Source organism: Nelumbo lutea, chromosome 2 (assembly GCF_056320005.1).
Source record: "Nelumbo lutea isolate HS-2025 chromosome 2, American lotus-T2T, whole genome shotgun sequence".
NCBI lineage: Eukaryota > Viridiplantae > Streptophyta > Magnoliopsida > Proteales > Nelumbonaceae > Nelumbo > Nelumbo lutea.
Genome location: NC_142685.1, coordinates 47,051,040 through 47,072,094, shown reverse-complemented (window position 1 = coordinate 47,072,094; position 21,055 = coordinate 47,051,040). Strand labels below are relative to the sequence as shown.

At 42.3% G+C, this 21,055-nt stretch overlaps 1 protein-coding gene across 1 annotated transcript; it reads right to left on the bottom strand.

Annotated features, from left to right (window-relative positions):
* Window positions 1–1,470: 1,470 nt before the first annotated feature.
* On the bottom strand, window positions 1,471–4,335 carry LOC148870406 (pyruvate decarboxylase 2). The gene is made up of 6 exons (XM_088973159.1): window positions 3,471–4,335; window positions 3,195–3,358; window positions 2,435–3,085; window positions 2,227–2,344; window positions 1,946–2,134; window positions 1,471–1,833 (listed from the first exon to the last, which is right to left on the bottom strand). The coding sequence occupies exons 1-6, from the start codon at window positions 3,996–3,998 to the stop codon at window positions 1,663–1,665; spliced, it is 1,821 nt and encodes a 606-aa protein (XP_088829285.1). The 5' UTR covers window positions 3,999–4,335; the 3' UTR covers window positions 1,471–1,662.
* Window positions 4,336–21,055: the final 16,720 nt, after the last annotated feature.

The window sequence follows — 21,055 nt, the reverse complement described above, 5'->3', positions numbered from 1 at the left end:
GCCATTGGGAAAAATTCCATTCACCAACACCAACAAGACTTGTGATGAGCATTTGACCATAGACCAGGCGAGATTATGCCAAATAGCTTATTGGGCCAAGCCCGTGGGCCAATTTATTACCAGTAGTTGACATGGAAAGCAACGCAGAAGAGGAGAATTCAAAGAGGATCTTAGAATGAACAATCCAAGGAGGAGGTTGTAAATTAATGTGAGGAGATCACTTCAATTATGTCTTTCAGGGCAATATGAAGTCCATTGCTAAAAACAAGCCCTCTAGAACAGACAGCATGACTGCATGAGCCCGAGCTTCTGTTTCCTCCGGATATCAGCATTTATTTACTGAACCTATAACAATAATCTCTTTGTCAAGTGTTACGTACCTGAATTTTTCTCTTTTTTAGGCAAAATTTCATTCACCATCTTTGACCCAGGTCAGGAGCATGTTATTATGCCGAATAGCATATTGAGCAAACCCATGGGCTATGCGCTAGCTTATTACCAGTTTACAACTACCGAGTGCCCGTTGGATTCGTGGTTGTAACCAAAATTGAATTCCAAAATTAAAATCCTTTGGAAATTGGAACAGACAAGAATTAAAATGAGAATTAAATCCAACAATAATAGATTAAAATGAAAATTAAAATCAACAAGAATTTCATTCCCAGGGAAGGGAGATGAAGGGAATTCCAATTTCGTCCATTCAAATAGTTATAGAATGACCCATTCTGATTCCACCAACCAGTTGAAATTGAAATGATCCAAATTCATAAAGTAACAAACTCATTTTTAATTCACTTTATTAATATTTTAATTATTTTTAGTTTAATTTACCAATGCTATCGTAAGTCCATTCAAATCCAATACAAATCTGACAAATAAGACTTAAAACAAACAAATTTGGATCTACTAAGCAGGCTCAGTCAGAATATCCACCTGTATGATCTTTGAATTTTTGAAACTAGAATTTAGAATTTTAAAAGGAAATGCCTGGTTTAAAAGAAGGAAAGAACATTGTACAATAAAAAAAATATCGAATTTCCTTACGTTCACAGGGAAGAAAACAATTCATACTGTAGAGTATTCCATTAATCTGGCATGGGTCTGTATTTTTCCAACTATGAACTTCATAGAGACTAGACCACATCCCGGGCAACGTATTCAGCGAGAGGGCAACTGAGACGGCAAGAACGAAAACTTCTCTAAGCATGAGACTAAACCGAAAATTGAAGCTCACAAACTTCATCCCAATTTAAAACAGGCAAGGAACAGAGAGCCTCAATCACAAAATGAAACTTCGTTGAGAGGGCAACTGAGACAGGGCAAGAACGAAAACTTCTCTAAGCATGAGACTAAACCGAAAATTGAAGCTCACAAACTTCATCCCAATTTAAAATGGGCAAGGAACAGAGAGCCTCAATCACAAAATGAAACTTCGTTTTGCTCATTAGACCAATAATTGAAAGGAGAGAATAGAGAAATGGAATGGAGCCTCATTTTCATGAATGTAACTATATTAGTACAACCTCGCTCATTATACCAACAGTTGAAAGGAGAACAGGGAAGACTAAAAACTACAACATATAATCAATTAATCATATACCAAAACCGAATTAAATATTCCCAATCATTTCCATCTAAAGCAGCCGGCTAGATCGACGGCTTTTACTGAGGGTTGGGTGGACGGCTATTGGCAGCAGAGACCCTTGATCCCCATTCGAGCAGCTCTTTGCTTGTGTCATCTTTGTGAACGATTACCTCTATGAAGCACAAGCAATCCTTCTTATCTCCCGTTGCCAACTTAATCGCTTCTACGAGCTCCTCTTCACATCGGACCTGCATCACCACATTTAATTACATTATACAGGGTCGTCTCAAAACTCACAACCAATTTCCCCTGTTTTAACCAAAATTAAAACAATTTCCTTCCCAATGTTTCCGATCCTACCTTGGTTGTCCAGCACTTTCCTTCTCCATTGTCGATTGCATCAACGAATCCAGTGTAGTCCCAGTTCTTGATAACATTGTAAGGACCATCGTGGATCTCCACCTCGATGGTGTATCCCCCGTTGTTAATAAGGAAGATGATGCTTTTCTGATTACAACGCAACATTGTCGACACCTCTTGTGCTGTCATCTGCCCATCAAAATCCTTCAAATATGAGTTCTGTATTGGGTTTATGAATTACTTCTTTAACAGTAAAATTGTGAACAGAGACTATGAGTTACCTGGAAGCTTCCATCACCAATAAAAGCAAGTACTCGCTTGTTGGGCACAGCCTGGGCATAACCAAGAGTTGATCCTACCGACCATCCAATTGATCCATATTGCATCTGGAACTCATACCTGCAATATCTTATTATTGTTAGAGATGCTTATCAAATGCATAGGCCAGAGGGGCACACAAAACCAAAGCTTGCCTTTTCTCTTGCTTACCCGCAACCCTCTGGCAACTTTAGCTTCAGGCAGTTGAACCAGGAGTCTCCTGTATCGGCAATAACGGCAGTGTGGCTTGATACCATCGCCTGTATGTGCTTGAACATGACGTTAACCCTCAGGGGCTCCTTGGGCTTACTTTGGGGGGGTTGTCCATCCGGCACAAAGATTCGGTAATAGTTCTCGTATGCTGTTGTGTTGCGTTTAATCCTCTTTGCTAGTCCCCGGAGGAAGTCTTTCATCAGAATACACCCAAAAGCAGGCCCATTGGCAATAACAACCCGGTCAGGCTGAACAATGATCGCTTTCTCCTTCTTGAGGAGTAGAGAGTATCCGACTGAGCTATAGTCGTTGAAAATGGGTCCCGCAAATATGTAAGCATCAGCGGATTCAACGATCTCTGCACAGAAAGCAGTGCTCACGGCACCCCAATAAGTACCAATAAAATGAGGATGGTGCTCTGGCACCAACCCCTTGGCCGATGGCATCACCGCAACGGCATAACCAGAGGCATCGGCAAGCTCGACAAAGGCCTTAGAAGCCTTAGACACCCGGAGTTTCGGCCCACCCACCAAGACGGGCTTCACTGCCTTGTCCAGGAACTCCACCGCGGCCTCCACCGCTGCTTCTAGACCCATTTGATTACTTAACCTGAATCAAAACAAAACCAAGAGAAAGATATATCAGATTCCTCTTCTATCAATGTAGAGATCACGAAGAGAGAACATAAAAAAAAAAAATTAAAAGATCATCAAAATACTTGGGTGACAGGGAGAATGGGACAGGCACCCCGCTAAATGTAGGATGAGGCATTCCCGCCAAATTACAGCTCACACTAATATAGACCGGCTTGCTTTCTTTCAAAGCCGTTGAAATCGCCGTATCAATCAACTCATGAGCATCTTCCAGGTTATTCACCACCGCCTAGATGCAGCAAACACACACCATAATGACTAATTTTACTAAAAACCAATTTAAAGATTTCAGAAATTTAATAAACTAATAAACCAATCGGAATGAGGAGAAATAAGTATACCTGGTAGCAGGTAATAGTCTGGAAGCATCGAAGTTCTTGACTAAAATCGGGCAATCCGATGGTGTGGTGAAGAATCCTGTTGGTGCCATAGTCATTGGAATTGGGGCCACCAACTATGCAAATAATGGGGAGGTTCTCACTGCAGGCACCGGCTATGGCATTAAGAACGCTAAGGCCACCAACCGAGAAGGTAACAACACAAGCCCCGACGCCGCGGGACCTGGCGTAACCGTCTGCAGCGTATCCAGCATTGAGCTCGTTGCAACAACCTATGACTTTGAGAGCAGGCTCGGCGATGAGATGGTCGAGAAGGGTAAGGTTGAAGTCGCCGGGGACAGAGAATACATCGGTGACACCGATCTGGGCGAGTCTACGAGCGAGATGACGGCCAAGTGTTGCATCGGAAGAAGAAACCACGGCAGGGGTGGCCGAGTTTTGGACAACCGAGACCGCGCCGTTCTGAGGGATGGAGCCTACGTCGTTACAGGCCGGCTTGCCAGCGTCGATGTTTCCGATCTTAGTGTCCATGGAACCAACACAGACAAAGTACAAAGGACTCGGATTTATTTATCGTACACTTGTAGGGTTGTGGAGAAGGTTTTTTTGAGGGTGAAAGAGGGAGAGATTTTGCTAGAGATCGAGGATGTGTAGGTGAAGTCTGTCACTGAAGACTGATTAGCGAGTGAACGAGGAGGTTTATTTATAGGTTGTATCATGTATGAACCTATAAACTTTGAAGCGGTTCGTGAAACCAGGGGCGGTTTGTTTCAGAGAGAGACTCAAGTCTCAACTCTCCACTCGATGGAGGCTGGCAGGCTGCCCCATCAGCATCCAGAAGAAAAACAGAGTCGAAAGAAGGTTTGAAGGCGGTGGGGTCTAACTCATTTGACGAATGTCACACCAGTCCTTTGCTGCTTCCGTGATTTACCACGTATGCAAGAAAACCACGTGTTTTTAGTAATCGAAGGCCACGTTTATCACTCGCCTCTCGTACGGAAGATGTTTCTAATGCACGGTGAGATGAGCCTGTGAAGTTGTTTTGAGGCAATCCTGTGTGAGGAGCATATCCAATGCATAGTGGTATGTCTGTCAGGTCGTTTCAGAATTAAATTCTAAAATTACAGCTTAATAGCTCTCCCATAAACTGTATCCTGTTCGTAGATTTAACATTTATTCACGGTCAGAATTCATCTCCTGTACGGTTAAAAAGTTCTGAGCTGGGCTGATCATTAATTCTCCCGGGCCCTTGTGAATATGGATTCCACGGTGGGTCCAGAGTCCAACCCTTGTGAATATGGACTCTACTATGGATCCAGAGTCCAGACGATGAGACAAGGCTATTGATGTACGTTTGATTTATTTCATCATTGATGGCCCGGTGGTGGGGAAATTCAGATTCCAATCGGTGAGCTTGTGGCGGGTACAGTAGCCTTGTGAGAAGGTCTAAGATATTTGAAAGAAGCCTGAGATATTTTCTTCGGCGGTCAGATACAGATACTTTTCGTACTTTATTATTGATTAACGTTTTTTTATTGGTAAAATTTTCTGCTTCATGGAAACATGGGATTTTGGTTAATGGGTTGGAGATTTTCCATTTTCTATGAGCAGAAAAGCAAACATTGTATCGGGACGCCTTTTTCGTTTTTTTGTTAATAGGTTGGAGATAAAACACCGCTGGAGACAGGAGCCCTGAACCACTTGTCCCTCAGACTCTAAAGATCCGGTGGTCTTAAGGTCGCGGGTTTTGGGGCGGTTTACAGTAAAGATGGGTATCACCGTGACGGTGGGCGGCCTCCGAAAGTAATGGAAATGGAACGAGTAACTCTGTGGGCCCGCTTATTGTTCCAATCATGTGGTGATAAGCTACACTTCAAGTGAGTCCTGCCGCGTTGAATCGGTTTTGAAAAATAAGAACGGTTTTCGACCCTTCTCGAAAAGTGGTTAATCCACGGGTTTCAATACCGTAAGCGCATCTTCTGCGCAGATCCTTGCTTCTCAAAGAATCAGGATCCACCACAACACAACCGCAATCAAAGCCAACAAAATAAAGCCCACAAATTCATCATAGTCGTGGAAGAAAGAATGTCCTTGCTAATTGCTAGTTGCTGCTGCGAAACTCAAACTTTTTTGGTTTATTGGGTTCGTTCATTGCTTTAACAATTAACACCATTTGGTTGACTGAGATATTATATATTTGACCAATCACGTTACATTATCAGACCGTGGTTAGAGCTAAATAAAAAAAAAAAGCAAAGTGTCATTCATATCAAATAGGCTCAAGAGGCATATGTACTGGAGCAAATGAAATTGTATTGCAAATTAATAGAGCTTAAATGAATAATTATATCACAAAATTGAAATTACATTTCGAACATAGGTGGCATGAAGCTGTGATATATCTAAACATTGCTTAATTGTTGCTGGTAGATTGGTAACGTTAAGACTTAAGGAAAAAAAGCTTTAATTAGTTTCTACAATTAAATTATTACTAGTAAAATAATCTTCTTTTTCTCTGTACTAATATGGTGTAAATCAGACGAATCATACAGTTAGACCAACGGAAAAAAAAAAAGGATAAAACCTATAGACACCAGAGAACCTGTAGACCAGCTCTTCAATAACATCGTGAGTGCAACAGCCATAGGTTCTGTTGTAGGCATAGCGATGACAATTTTCCTACTATTTGAAAAATAGATTTTGGACCGGGTATAGGTTTTGAGATTTTACAATGTCTCCAGGGATAGGTAAATATATATTGTCGAAAAAGCATGTGAATTTATGTATTTTTTTTATAAGTATTTTAAATTATGTAATTAAGTGTTGAATTTAACAATATTTTAAATTTTATTTAAAAGATAATTAATAGTTTAGGTAATTTTATATGTTTTAATCAAAGAATTAGAAATTGTGATGATTGTTGATATTATTTTACTTGTTTATTGTTTATATATAATAGAAAATAACAATAAAATAGATGTGGGTTTAGGGATGGCAATTTCCCCCGTAAAACCGGGGCCTTGTCCCACACTACCCCCAAACGGGTGGGTTTTCCCCGACCCTAAACAAGGACAGGGCGGGAACGGGAAAAATAATTTTTCCTCGAACCGGGTACAGGGCAGGGATGGGTTTTGTATATAATTCCCCGAACTCGCCCCGAATCCAAAGGTAAATTAGTAAAATATCTCCAGGTTTAATATTGATATTTAAAACATCTCTAAGTTTTCCCTAAATTTTTAAAATCCTAGGATCCCATAATTTTATTTTTGAATTAGCCCTAAAGTATTATAATTCAATTCTAAAATACCCCCAAATTCCTATATCCTATGTATAAATTGTCCATAAAATAGATAATTTTTAAGTAATTGTCTTGGAGCAGAGAAAATTCGGGAATTCCATGTCCCTGATGGGGAATGCATGCCTCGCTCCAAACCTGCCCCGCCACCAGGGATGGGGCGGGTACGGGGCAAGGTATCGTGACTTCGGGGTGGGGATCGGAGGGGGTGCCTCGCCCTGTTGCCATTCCTATGTGGGTTATATACCCAACCTACCCACTCTCAAATGTGAGGAGGACAAGGTCAATGAGGGTTTTGTATTTTTATATGCGGAGAAAGTTTGAATTTTGAAAATCCAACTTGCTACGAGTTTTGGGGAGAGTATGGGTTGGGAGGTCTAGGAAGGTTGGTAGAGTCTAGAGTTTACAAAACCCTCCCTAAACCCGCCATTAGAGGTTTAAAACGGGCCATGCTTGGCTAGTATGGAACAACCCGTGTGCAGCCTGCGGGTCGTCCATCCCACCCTTGGGATATTTTGGGGGGCCGGCCCGACACAACCCATAGCCCGAGCCCATGTGGACCCGTTCCAAGCCGGGGACCAGGCCGAAGCTATTTATTTAAAAACTTGAAAAAAACTTAAAATTTTAATTTTATATGAATTCTGATGTATACAATTGCATATATATACAATAACTAAATAAAATTGAAAAAAATATTTATTTTATTAATATATTATATGTATAAATATATATAGGTCGTGCCATGGGCAGCACGGCACGACAGTGCGGGCCGTGCTAGCCCTACCCACGGACCTAAAACTCCAAGCCTGACACAACCCATACAAATCGTTAGGACTGGCTCAAAATCATGCTAGGCCGTAGGTGGCATAGCCCGATTTAAACCTCTACCTGCCACTTTGCCATCTACCCAGGCATTGTCATGTCACCACACAAAGTGAAGCCACTAAAATCTAGGGAAGAAATATTGGCTCCTACCCGGTCGGAGGACATGTGTCCAGTGAAGGCGTTCACTTTTTGGTAAGTCACTTGGGTAAATAAACTTACTCGGGTAACTGCATTAACCCATGTTCTTTTATTTCCTATGTAAATAAGGTAATAATCATTTTACCCATAAAAGTGCCATTATTAAAAGGGGCAACTTTCCCCTACATAAGAAAATTAATTTAACCACCAAGGAGAAGGGTATCACTTACCCAGATAAGTAATACCTAGTAGGGGTGCTCATGGTTCGGTTATGGGTTTTTTGAATTGAACTGATCTGGTCAGTTTTTTAATATCCAAACCGATGCAACCGATTAACCGCGGTTCGTTTTTTTGGTTTTTTTATGCACTCAAAATAAAAAAAGGGAAAAAAACCTTCTTGTTATACTAGTTGATCTAACCCAACTAGGGTTTGGTCGAGCTAGTGTGAGGCGCACAGAGCAGTGCTGACATTTGTAAGATACGACAGAAGAAAATGAAAAAGGAAGAAATAAAAAAACATTGGATGAGATACGTAGTGAATTAAAATAGAAAGAAAACTGCCATATGGTACAAAAATCGAAATAGATAAAAGAATGAACTAAAACAAATCGAAAAACCTAATGTTAAATATATTTTTAACATTCAGATGGAAAGAAACAACGTGGAACTAACATTTACAGCAACAAAAAGGAAAAAGAAAGACATGGATTGAGAGAAATATGCACTTGCTTGTTGTAGATGCTGAAGTAGACATTTGAAAGGTACCATAGGCTGAATAGAGTTCCGAGAAGTAAACTGGATCATACTGTTGGATTTCGTGTTCTCAAAGAACAGAATTGCGAAAATCTAGAGCAGGAAGAAGTTCGATGGCCAGAGGTGAGATCGAGTTAACTTGGAGATGAAGAAGAGAGCACAATAGGAGTGAATCTAGTGGTAGGGTTTTGATTAATAGGTTTTATGGCTTTGAGAAATGGAGTGGAAGGAGAGAGAGCAATTGCACTGCTCTGCATTTTCTTTGGGAGCTGAGAAGTACAGTCATTGAAACAACCTCAAAGAGTTAGAGATGTAGAAGTCAGAAGTGGGAGGCTTTTGTAAAGTAACAATTTTTGGGCAAAGAGTCAATGACGAAGGGACGGATGCTGTCACGTGAGGAAGAAATTTTAATCATCAGATTGGAATCTACTTATTAGCATGACAATCGAAGAGAAGAAAAGGGGTATTCGATTTTAAAAAGTATAAAAATAAATGTAATATATATTATATTAGTGTATATATATCGGTCAGTTTGGTTAACCGTCGGTTTTTTTAAAAGGTTAACCAAAACCGAACCGGCCGATTCAGTTAACTGATTTTTCAGTTTGGTTTTCGTTTTTTTTTTTCCTTTTTGCTCACCCCTAATACCCAGGAAAATGAACTTTCCCTGGTCCCCACATAAATCTAAAAAATGAACATGGGTTTCTTGGTCGATGGGAATCAAAATCCCATTGACCAACCTCCCCCCTCTCAAAATCCAAAAAAAAAAAAACACCCTCAAATGTATTTTCCACTTTTGATTTTAGGGTTTAAAGATTTAGATATTGAAATTCAAGATTTAGATATAAAATCAAGAGATGTTGGATGCAAATCTGGATTGGTTACCTACACGTTCCCCACATCACATCTCATCGTGCATTCGAAACATCTCCTATACATTCTTGTCATGGAGAGATGTTCCTAAATGCATATAATTGGGATGTGTTGTTGATCAGACATGGTTCATGCTTTGTAGGGAGCCAATGCGATCATGTTGGACGCTTTTGTCCAACTCTATTATGAGCGAAAATCTATATTACTATTAAAAGTGCGAATGAGAGTGTTGAATTTTTATTTGATTAAAATACCTCAATTTTTGAATTTGGTCACTATCTAATTGTAAGGACAAGAATATAACTTGAACAACCACTTTTCTTGTCATTCAAATCTATCTCATTAAGTTTTATATTTAAGATATTAACCCCATTAACACACATTAGTTGAATCCTATTTTTAGCTAGAATACCCCCATTTTTGAATTTTGTATTTCTCTAATTTTGAGAGCACAAAATATAATTTGAACTACTTCATTTATCTTCATTTAATTTTCTCTCTTTAAGTCTTATATTTAGGACAATGAATAATTATTTTTATTGATGTTGGAAATGAAATACAAATTTAAACCATCCCAAAAATATATTTGTTTTTTTTATTTAGTGGTAAATCGGCAATTCAACATGTTGGGTCAAATGTGTCAACTCTTTGATGTGATAATTAAATAATAATGAAAATTTAAAAAGAGACATAAATAGACAAGAATATACAAATACAAAAAATGTAGAAAAAATTGGCTACATCTCTAATATTGTATATTCATCATATTAAATAAAAATAAGTATGACAAATAAGAGAATTTTTTTATAGATATAGAAATATAAAAAAAATTGTAAAAATTTTTGGAAATATATTATTTGCCATCATCATCATCATAAAAAATTGTCATATAGAATGCAGATGCACGCTTAGTAGTAGGGATAGAAAAACAAGAAACCTAACACTTTTTTAAAATGCAAAGGAGGAGATAAAAAATCTCTATGCTCATTTTGGAAAAAGTACAAATACAATATATGTGGTGTGAAAAACATTGTATTTTATATGTATTTACGCTATACATATTTGTATTTGTACTCCTTCCAAACTGAGCACTAAGGAAGACATTTGAAGCAACATCAACAATATAAATGCTGACGAAGCATATATAAGAACTGATGGAGGAAGATTTGACCCGACCCCTTGGCCATACGACACGTCGAAGCAACTGAGAGTGATCTGGTAGAAGCGCCAGCTTGGCACAGCAGCGGGCCCACAATCTGAGCTCCGAGGAAAAGAATCCTGAGCTCCCCCAATGGAACCTACAGCCCGGGCCCCGAGTTAAAGAAGTTTTGAGCTCCCCAAGTTGGAACTCGAGCTCTCCCTTCGAGGTCCTGAGCCTTACAAAAAGCACAAAAGACAAAGACCTGAACTGCCCACCCAGAGGCAGTTCGGGCCACACTTCTATCCGAGCTCAAGACTTCACCTCACACACCACTTCGGCTCCAAGTGTCCTGACTGAACAATCGTACCTGACGACCAGGAGACCCGTACACGGAGGTGGCGCACCTAACTGATTAGTGGTCCGACACATGACAGCCGTCATCCAACAACCACCTGCCACTGGCATCTCAAACGGATAGAGGCGGCCCTGACAGCTGGCAGTGGAGGTTATGACACCGGAACTGGTAATTGGCAGAAAAAATGACACCCGATCTGGCAGAGGAAATGGCACCCGATCTGGCAGAGGTAATGATACCCGAACTGGCAGAGGTATTGAAGTAAGTGTACAGGGTGATTATAAAAGGCCCCCATCTCACAAAGAAGAGGAGAGGTGATTCTTGCGCTTTCTGGTCTTGAAATTCTTCATTTCCCTTGCCTTCTCAAGAGTACTAACTTGAGCTTTGGAGTGTTCCAACCAGGTTCCTCCCCGGAAGTCTCTGTTTCATTCCTTGTTTCAGGCACTCCCGATTCCATCAGAGGCGAGGTAAACGGCAGCTAGGACCAACCAGATTGCACTCCATCATTTGGCGCCGTCTGTGGGAAGCTTTCAAAAGGCCTCCTTTATCCTTTAACTCTCTTTCTTAAAGAAACCTTAGCTTCCATGGCTTCCTCTAGCAGCAACAGGCACAACGCCGATTTGAATGTTGTAGGGGAACACCCTCAGCTCGCCACTGTATTCATCAGACAATTCACCGTCCCCCTCTCGATGGACGGAATCCCTAGCCTCAATGCACCAAGCATGGTGGCACTGGTGAATGTTCCCCTTCCCCTCCCTATCGAGACAACTTTTGCTGAACTGACTACTGTCCTGCTGGCGACAAGCCAAAACCAATTCAATGACTTGATGTAGTGCATGCGGGTAATGCAAGCCCAAATGCAGCAATTTCAGCAACATCAGCTCCATCAGCAGCAAGTACTGCACCACATTTTTCAGTATCACTATCAACAGCTGCCAGGCCTCATCCCCGGGCAGGAGGGAAAGAGTAATCACCCCCCGCCTCGCAGCTCGCCGGTGGATCGGGAACCTCCTTGCCAGTCAAGTTAGCACCTCGACACTCTAAGTTCGAGCTCCCGCTCACAAAGAACCAGTTCGGCATCATGGCAGCGGACTATCAGCAGTCCGGACTGATCAACCTCGGCAACACTGAGGCAAATACCTTCAACACCAGGCCCTCTAAGCAGCAGCGAAGATGCCGGCGAATTCGCCGAACTACCACCCACATCCTACCCGAGCTCCGAGGTAAAGAAGAAACAAGCTCATACGAGGTAAAAGTTGCCACTATTCTTTCAGTCCCTTCCCCCCTGTCATCAGAACTCCTTGCAGTCCCCATGCCCAAGGATTTCGAACTCCCTCCTCTAGACAAGTATGACGGGTCTTTTGACCCCAATGACCATGTCGATGCTTTCTAGTCCCAAATGCACATGGCAAGGGCCAATGAGTCTTGTATGTGTGTGGCATTCACTACAACTTCAGGGGAGTAGCCCGCACCTGGTACAGGAACCTGGCCCCGGGTCAATAAGAAGCTGGACCCAGTTCATGCAGGTCTTCACCGCGCACTTTGTTGCCAGCAAGCGGTGCCCCAGCACCGAGGTGAGCCTCCTCGGAATAGTCCAGAAGGAGTTCAGGTGGCACATGGTAGTCAACCAGCTCGCGACCGTAGCCGAGTTCCTCAAACTGGCAGACAAGTTCATAAGAACAGAGGAGGAGATCAACCAAAGGACTGAAGGCGGGATCGAAAAAAGGAAGAGGGAAGGCAAGCCCTCCAACTCAGATGATAGGAGAAAGAGAGACCCAGCTCAGGGGCCAAAGCCAAGCCAGTTGTTTCGAGCTCCCTTAGCAGGTTGGGCGGACTACAAGCTCTTAAACGCGAAGCGGGCTGAGATCTTAATGACGATCAAAGATGCCCCGTATGTGAAGTGGCCACCTCGTCTGAAGGGAAACCCGAATGAGAGGAATAAAAACTTGAACTGCAGCTTCCATAGGGACCACGGTCATAGCACCGAGCATTGTAATAATCTCCGCGACGAGATAGAGGAGCTAATCCGCCGCGGGTACCTATGAAATTTTGTACAACATAATAATAATAATAATAATAATAATAATAATAATAATAATAATAATAATAATAATAATAATAGTAATAAAACAGGTCGGTTGGGAGAGTACAGCAAAGATGCTCCCGAATCTAGCAGCCGACCAACCGAACCACAGAAGCAGCCCTCGGAGGAAAGACCAGTTCGGGGAACAATCCACGTGATCGTTGGAGGATCAATCATAGCAGGATGCACCTCGGCAGCAGCTCGGACATCAATTCAGGAGGCCGCTAGAGAAGAACAAAATCCCCCGAAGTGGCCTAGGACGGAAGACCCCATATTCTTCACCGAATATGATGTGCGCGGGGTCCACTAACCCCACGACGACGCACTTCTCATAAAGATGAAGATCAACAACTTCGAAGTCTAGCGGGTACCCATTGACTCTGACAGTTCAGCAGACGTCCTCTTTAAAAGCGGCCTTCGACAAGCACTAGTTCCGAGAGTGACTTGAAGCCCGCGAACACCCCACTGGTCGGCTTCAGCGGAGAAGAGGTCAGACCCCTGGGAAAGGTCATGGTACCTGTGGAAGTCAGCACGTGGCCTAGCATGGTAAGACTCAGTCACGACTTCTTGGTGGTCGCAACCCCCTCCCCCTACAATGCCATAGTAGGTCGGCCAATCACCCACGCTTTAAAAGTCGTGGTGTCCACTTACTATTTGGCCATGAAGTTCCCAACGGACTTCGCATCGGGGTAGTGCGGGGTAACCCACTTGAGTCCCGCAAGTGCTACGTTGCCACCCTCAAGGGTAAGGCCAAGGTAACCAGCGACCTCGAACTGGAGCGACCTGTGGAATAGAACGAGGAGCGAGTTGCACCAACAAAGGAAACTGTTCCCATCTCTGTCTCGGTAGAAGACCCCGCCAGATTACTTCAGGTTGGAGCATCCCTAGGAGAGCCCTTGCGATCCAAACTGGTATGCTTTTTACTCAGTAACTTAGATGTTTCCGCTTGGTCCATGACAGAAATGCTCGACATAGACCCTATGCTCATAACTCACAAGCTCAATACTGACCCTATAGTCAGACCCATTAGACAGAAGAAACACAACTTAGCCCCAGAACGCTGGAGGGCGGTCGATGAGGAGGTTGAGAAGGTCCTCGCAGCAGACTTCATAACGAAAGTTCATTATTTGAGTTGGGTAGCCAACCCCATTCTGGTAAAAAAGGTAAACGGCAAGTGGCGCATGTGCGTCGACTACACCGACCTAAACCGAGCTTGCCCAAAAGATTGATTCCCCCTCTCCAGGATTGACCGCCTAGTGGACGCGACCTCGCGACACAAGGTTATGCCCTTTGGACTGAAAAATGCTGGGGCAACCTTTTAGAGGCTTGTGAATAAGCTGTTTCAACCCTTAATTGGCACAAAGATAGAATGTTATGTAGACGACATGATCGTTAAGACACAATTTGCACATCAATTAATACAAGACTTGCATTCTATCTTTCAAATTCTGCGTCAATTTAGCATGAAACTAAACCCAAACAAGTATGTCTTCGGTGTCACATCGGGTAAGTTCCTATGATACATCGTCAACTGGCGCGGTATTGAGGCCAACCCGAACAAGATAAAAGCCATACTAGATATGAGACCACCCCGAAAAGTGAAAGAGGTTCAGAGGCTGAATGGCAGAATAGCCGCTCTGAGTTGTTTCATGTCTAAGTCGGCAGACCGTTGCTTGCCCTTCTTTAAGGCCATAAAAGGCAAAGGGTTCAAGTAGAACCCGAAATGCCATCTAGCATTTGAGGAGCTCAAGAGATACCTCGCCAGTATCCTAGTGTTGACCCGACCCGAAGAGGGCGATGTTTTAGAACTGTACCTCTCGATAAGCAATGAAGTGCTCAGTTCAGTGCTGGTAAAGGAAGCAGATTGGGTCCAACGACCCATCTACTATGTTAGTAAAATATTGCAGGGAGTAGAAACAAGATATTCAGAAATAGAAAAGATAGCCTATGCGCTAGTCATTACGGCTCCCAAACTCCGCTCGTATTTCCAAACTCATACCATCATCGTCCTCACCGACAAACCCCTGGGGCAAGTATTACTCAGGCCCGATGTCTCTAGACGATTGACGAAGTGGGCCACCGAACTCAGTGAGTACGACCTCCAATACAAGCCCCGAACAGCCATCAAAGCCCAAGCCTTGGCGGATTTCGTTGCAGAATGCATGTTCAGCTCTGATGACCTTAGCCCAGTTGAGCACGAGGCTCCTAGTTCGGGTGAGCTCGGTGCTCCCAGGCCAGCTGAGTCTGAGCCCCGTGAGGTCACACCCAGTTCGGTATCTCTCCTAGTTAGGTCAAGCGCGAACTAGGATGAAGAGCCCTGGATCCTTCACGTAGATGGCTCCTCAAATCAGCAGGGCAGCGGAGCCGGTGTAGTTCTTCACGGTCCAAGTGGCATGAAATTGGAGTACACACTATGCTTCGTGTTCACGACATCCAACAATGAGGCAGAATACGAGGCGTTGATAGCCAGGCTGGCTCTGGCACAAGAGGTAAAGGCAAAACACATAGTTATCTGCAGCGATTCTCAGCTCGTGGTCAACCAAGTTACAGGGGATATACGAAGCCTGCGAGCCAACTATGATCGCTTACTTGGCAAAGGCAAAAGAGGCTCTGCTTTGCTTCCAGTCACACTTCATCAGGCAGATCCCGAGGTCAGAGAAAATTGAGGCCGATGCCCTGTCCCGGCTAGCCAGCACCAGTGACAACACCATGAGAACTCTGTACATAGAGGACTTACCTCGGCCCATCATTCTCCAGGGGGCAGAGGAGGTCGCTCCTGTCGCCCAAGCAGAACCGAGCTAGATTGATCCACTCGCGAGCTTCCTGCTACATGGAACCCTCCCCGCATACCGCAACGCCGCCAGGAGGGTAGAGCGCTAGGCAGCCAAGTACGTCATGATAGACGAACGGTTGTACCAAAGATCCTACACGCTCCCCTACCTACGCTGCTTGTGACCTCCCGAAGCCGAGCTCATACTCCACGACATTCATGAAGGCCTATGTGGCGGTCACCTGGGGGGTAGGGCCCTCGCTTAGAAAGCACTACGACAGGGGTATTATTGGCCAACGATGAAGGTAGACGTCGTTGGGCTAGTCAGGAAGTGAAAGAAGTGCCAAAAGCATGCCAACATTCACCACTAGCCCGCTGCCGACCTCAAGTACCTCACCAGCCCGAGCGCCTATGAGATCTGTAGGAAGATCGGCCCACGCTGTGACCTCCTCGGGGCAAGTTGCCTTCTTGCTTTTTCAGAGAGTGTAGCTCGGCGTCAGCATGCTCCCAACCTCATCGTGACTTCCCAAGCCCGAAGGCACAACCTGGGTATAAGCCATAGGGGACCCCTACTGCTTCTTGAACTGGAGGGGGCACCTCGGGCTCCCCAGGTGGCTCCATTCTCGGTGCCTCGGGCTACGCAACCCAGGAAGGATCGACGCAAACCCGATTAGCAGCTCGCTTCCTCCTTTTCATGCCAGCAAACAAGTTCGCACTTTGAGTCTTCTCTGCCTCCATAACACCTGCAAAAATGAGCTCGGCGTCAGAAGACAAGAATAAAAGCAAAGACAAGAGTATCTTCGTCTGAGCAAGAAACCTACCCGAACTCAAACTGGCCTGAATAAGCTTGTCCTCCGTCAGGTAGACTTCTCATTTGAGCCCTTGCTGGGCCCAGTCCTGGAGGCCCTTCACCGTATCTTCGTCTAATGCGACACCGGGGTCAGGAGCGGCCAAACCCCATTCAGTAGGAAACGACCACCCCGTAGCACTTCGAACCATTATGTAGTTTCTTTTCCATGCCGGGACCTTATTTGGGAGATCGTGTAAGAGCTTGAAGCTTGAGCGAGGTGAAGTAGTACGCCCTCCTACGCTCGGGCAGAGGACCCGCTTGTTTCTTAAGCATAAGAATAGCGGAAAAAATCTCCAGGTTCAAAGGAAGGCAATGCTCACAGCAAAGGGAGATGGTCCCGACAAGGTTGCGGATAGAGTTCGGGTGAAGCTGACCTACAGTGGCGCCGAAGTAGTTCATGACCTCGACGATAAGGGAATGGAAGGGAAGAAGTAGCCCGGCAACAAGCTGCTCCTGGAATATCACGATCTCATCCAGACCATGCTCCCAAGGAAAGTCGCCCGAGGGTAAAAAGTAATTATACTCTCCGGGCAGGTTGTACTGGACGATAAGGTACCAAAGCCTTTTGGACGTCATAGTGGAAGGTCCAAACTTATCTGGCACCCAACCTCGGCGAGAGGTGGATGCCAAACTACCCGAGGTGACTCGGCCTACGGGCTCGAACTTGAGCTCTTCCTTGAACTCTACCTCAGGCCCTGCCTCGGACTCACTAAGGTTGTCGAGGGTAGCAGCTCAGTTCGTAGAACCAGCATCGGACCCCTCTAGGAGACTGCCTAAACTACTCGAGCTAGACATCGAAACAAAGGGTTGAGGACTCACCAGGAAAAGCTACCGGACTACGAACAAGTGACGCGAGTTGACAGGCTTGGATGCGAGCTCAAGGAACAAATGCTGAAGGATGATAGAGGAAAGTGACAAGGGCCCCCCACTATTTATAGCCACTGTACCCGCACATCAACGACCAAGATCGAAACCATCCAACGGCTCCCTATGAAATCAGTTGTGCACTCCCTCAGGAAAAGGCACTTTGGCGTGCGTTTTTTACGTTCTAAAATTTGAAATCGTTTACGCGCGTGAGCTACACACAGCTCGGGACTGACCTCTAGTTGAACTAAGCTGACCCCGGTTGAACCAAGAACACAAGCAGGTCAGACCAGAGAATTCCCAGACCAAGACCAAAGTGTCCCAAGGCAAATCTACCTGTCATCCCGTGAACTCCCCACGTCGGGTCAAGACCTCGAGCATGGGGAGTGGGGGGCAATTGATGGAGGAAGATTTGACCCAATCCCTTGGCCATATGACACGTGGAAGCAACCGAGAGTGACCTGACAGAAGCGCCAAATTGGCACAGCAGCAGGCCCACAACCCAAGCTTCGAGGAAAAGAATCCCGAGCTCCCCCAATGGAAACTATAGCCCGGGCCCAGAGTTAAAGAAGTTTCAAGCTCCCCAAGTTGGAACCCTTGCTCTCCCTTCGAGGTCCTGAGCCTTACAAAAAGCACAAAAGACAAAGACCCGAACTGCCCACCCAGAGGCAGTTCGGGCCACACTTCTATCCGAGCTCAAGACTTCACCTCACACACAACTTCGGCTCCAAGTGTCCTGGCTGAACAACCGTACCTGACGACCAGGAGACCCATACACGGAGGTGGCACACCTGACTGATTAGGGGTCTGACACATGACAGCCACCATCCAACGGCCACCTACCACCGCCATCTCAGACGGACAGAGGCGGCCCTGACAGCTGGCAGTGGAGGTTATGACACCCGAACTAGTAATTGGAAGAAGAAATGACACCCAATCTGGTAGAGGAAATGACACCCGATCTACGAGAGGAAATGACACCCGATCTGGCAAAGGAAATGACACCCAATCTGGTAGAGGAAATGACACCTGATCTAGCAGAGGTAGTGATACCCGAACTGGCAGAGGTATGGAAGTATGTATACAGGGTGATTATAAAAGGCCCCCATCTCACAAAGAAGAGGACAGGTGATTCTTGCACTTTATGGTTTTGAAATTCTTCATTTCCCTTGCCTTCTCAAGAGTATTAACTTGAGCTTCGGAGTGTTCCAACCAGGTTCCTCCCCAGAAGTCTCCATTTCCTTCCTTGTTTCATGCACCCCCGATTTCATTAGAGGTGAGGTAACCAGCAGCTAGGACCGACCGGATTACGCTCCATCAAGAACTTTTTGCTCTTTTATTTTTTTGGGCCTATTGTAATCTATACTATGTATCAAAGAAATTGGGCTGGGGTTATGAACTTATAATATGATGATTGAGTAGATACCATGATTATAAGTTCATTCCATGCCGGACTAGGCTGGACTAGGGTTATGTACATTCTCATTATGAGAAGAGGTCATTAGAGCGTATGTAAATGGATATTATGTTTACATATGGATCCCTATGTCGTTACATTCCATTTAGGATTAGGAATATGGGTAATCGGACCTGCTTTCTTACATATCTATCGTTATTTAGGTACCATACTCACTTCTTTGGGCTTCTATTGAATCAAGTCTATACTTGGTGTGGACAATTACCAAATTGAGACATGAATTATCCAAAAAAAAAAAACAAGACCTTGGAACAATGGTACAATGGGTTGGGATTGGGGGCGGTCATTCTCGGCCCGACATAGCTTGCAAATTTTTGGGACCAAGCCAGTTTTCTTTGTACAGGCCCAAAAAACCTAAGTTCGGGCATGGGCCCAATGCTTGGACCAGACTTAGCTCAACTGCAATACATACACACACACACACACACACACACACTAAAATATAGCAATATAGATTTTCTTTTCTTTTTTTGAATTATTTATTTTATTTACTTTTTATTCCATGTCATTTTTTATACAACCAATGATATGCCCTCCTTCCCATAAAAAATATCTAAAGCCTCTCTCTCTCTCTCTCTCTCTCTCTCTCTCTTTCTCTCTCTCTCTCTCTTCCACATGCTCCCAATAACCTAAATAATATCCTTTCCTAAAATTTCTCATAAACTACCTCCCCCACTATTCCCCACTTTGTCCTAAATTATTTCTAATTCTTATTTATCTCCTGAATTATCTTTATTTCCTATTTATCTCCTAAATTATCTATAATTTAGTAGAGAATTTCTCTCCTAAATTATGTCTTATTCACATTTATCCTCTCCCCAACTTTTTATCTAAGTTTGAATTAAAAACTAAAAAATTAAAAATTAAAAATAAAAAATAAAAAATAAAAAACATTTATCCTCTCCCCAACTTTTTATCTAAGTTTGAATTATTTAAATATTCTAACAAAATTATATAATAACTTTAAAATATTTATTAAAAACACAAAAATAAATATAATATATTTAATAATATTCATATTATTAATAATTTTATATTTTTTTACAAAATTCATCACAAAATTATGTACTAACAATATAAGTTAAGATTTTTTGAATTATTCAATTTAAATGTAATTAAAATAATAAAAATTAACATTAAAATAAAACATTTTTTAAATATTTCAATAATTAAATATCTTAAATAACAGATATTTAAAATAGCTAAGTGATTATATAACAAAGTATTTAATATTATATAATAACTTTAATATAAATAAAATTCAAATAATGAAAATTTTGAAATATTTTATATATTTGTTTATATATTTAAATAATGAAATATTTAACATAACTAGATTTTAAACAGTTAAAATAATTAAATTATGTAATAAATTAAAAAAAACTTAAAAGTAGAAAAATAATTATAACATAATATTCAAATTAATAATAATTTAATATTTTATAAATTTAATAACACAATTATGTATCTAATTTCACTTATATCAATTAATAATTCTAGAAAATAACTTTCAAAAAAATAATATTTATTAATAATAATTTTAAAATCTTAATACATATTTATTATATATTTATTTTCTGATAAATAATAATAATGTGATTTATTAAGAATGATTCATGTAAGCCAACAAAAATTACATAATAGAGATTCCATAGAGAAGTGCGAGATGCTACCTCAAAAAACAAAGCAAAATTACAACTAAGTTCAGAATAATTGATCCATATGCACCCCTTGCTTGGCAAGAAGATCTACCATCCCATTAGGTTATCTTCTTTGCCACTGAACTCTAACTATTAAATTGGATGTTAGCCACTTAAATTTTCTCATCACCCCCTATATTTACTATATATTTATATATACTAAACAATATATTTTTGTGATAAATAGTTAAATACATTTTAAAAAATTATGTATAAATCTATTTTTGTTTTGTTATTTAACAATTATTGGAGTTTAAACTACTGTTGTTTAACTTTTTAAATTTAACTTATTATACTTACTGTATGATGTTATAATTTATTGGTTAATATTTATTAGAGATTAAACTACTATTTAAGATTACATTATTTATTGACTAATTTAATATATTTTTTAGTATTTATTATAATTTGTAGTTATTGTATTTTTATTAGTTATTTATTGTATTTCATCATCAATATATTTT

What these genes read in the sequence shown, in the direction of transcription:
- LOC148870406 (XM_088973159.1), bottom strand. Translation starts at nt 3,998, where the DNA reads ATGGACACTAAGATCGGAAACATCGACGCTGGCAAGCCGGCCTGTAAC. An exon ending in AGACTATTACCTGCTACCAG is followed by an intron (nt 3,359 to 3,470) that starts GTATACTTATTT and finishes TGCTGCATCTAG; the next exon opens with GCGGTGGTGAATAACCTGGA. An exon ending in TTGGTGATGGAAGCTTCCAG is followed by an intron (nt 2,135 to 2,226) that starts GTAACTCATAGT and finishes TTTGATGGGCAG; the next exon opens with ATGACAGCACAAGAGGTGTC.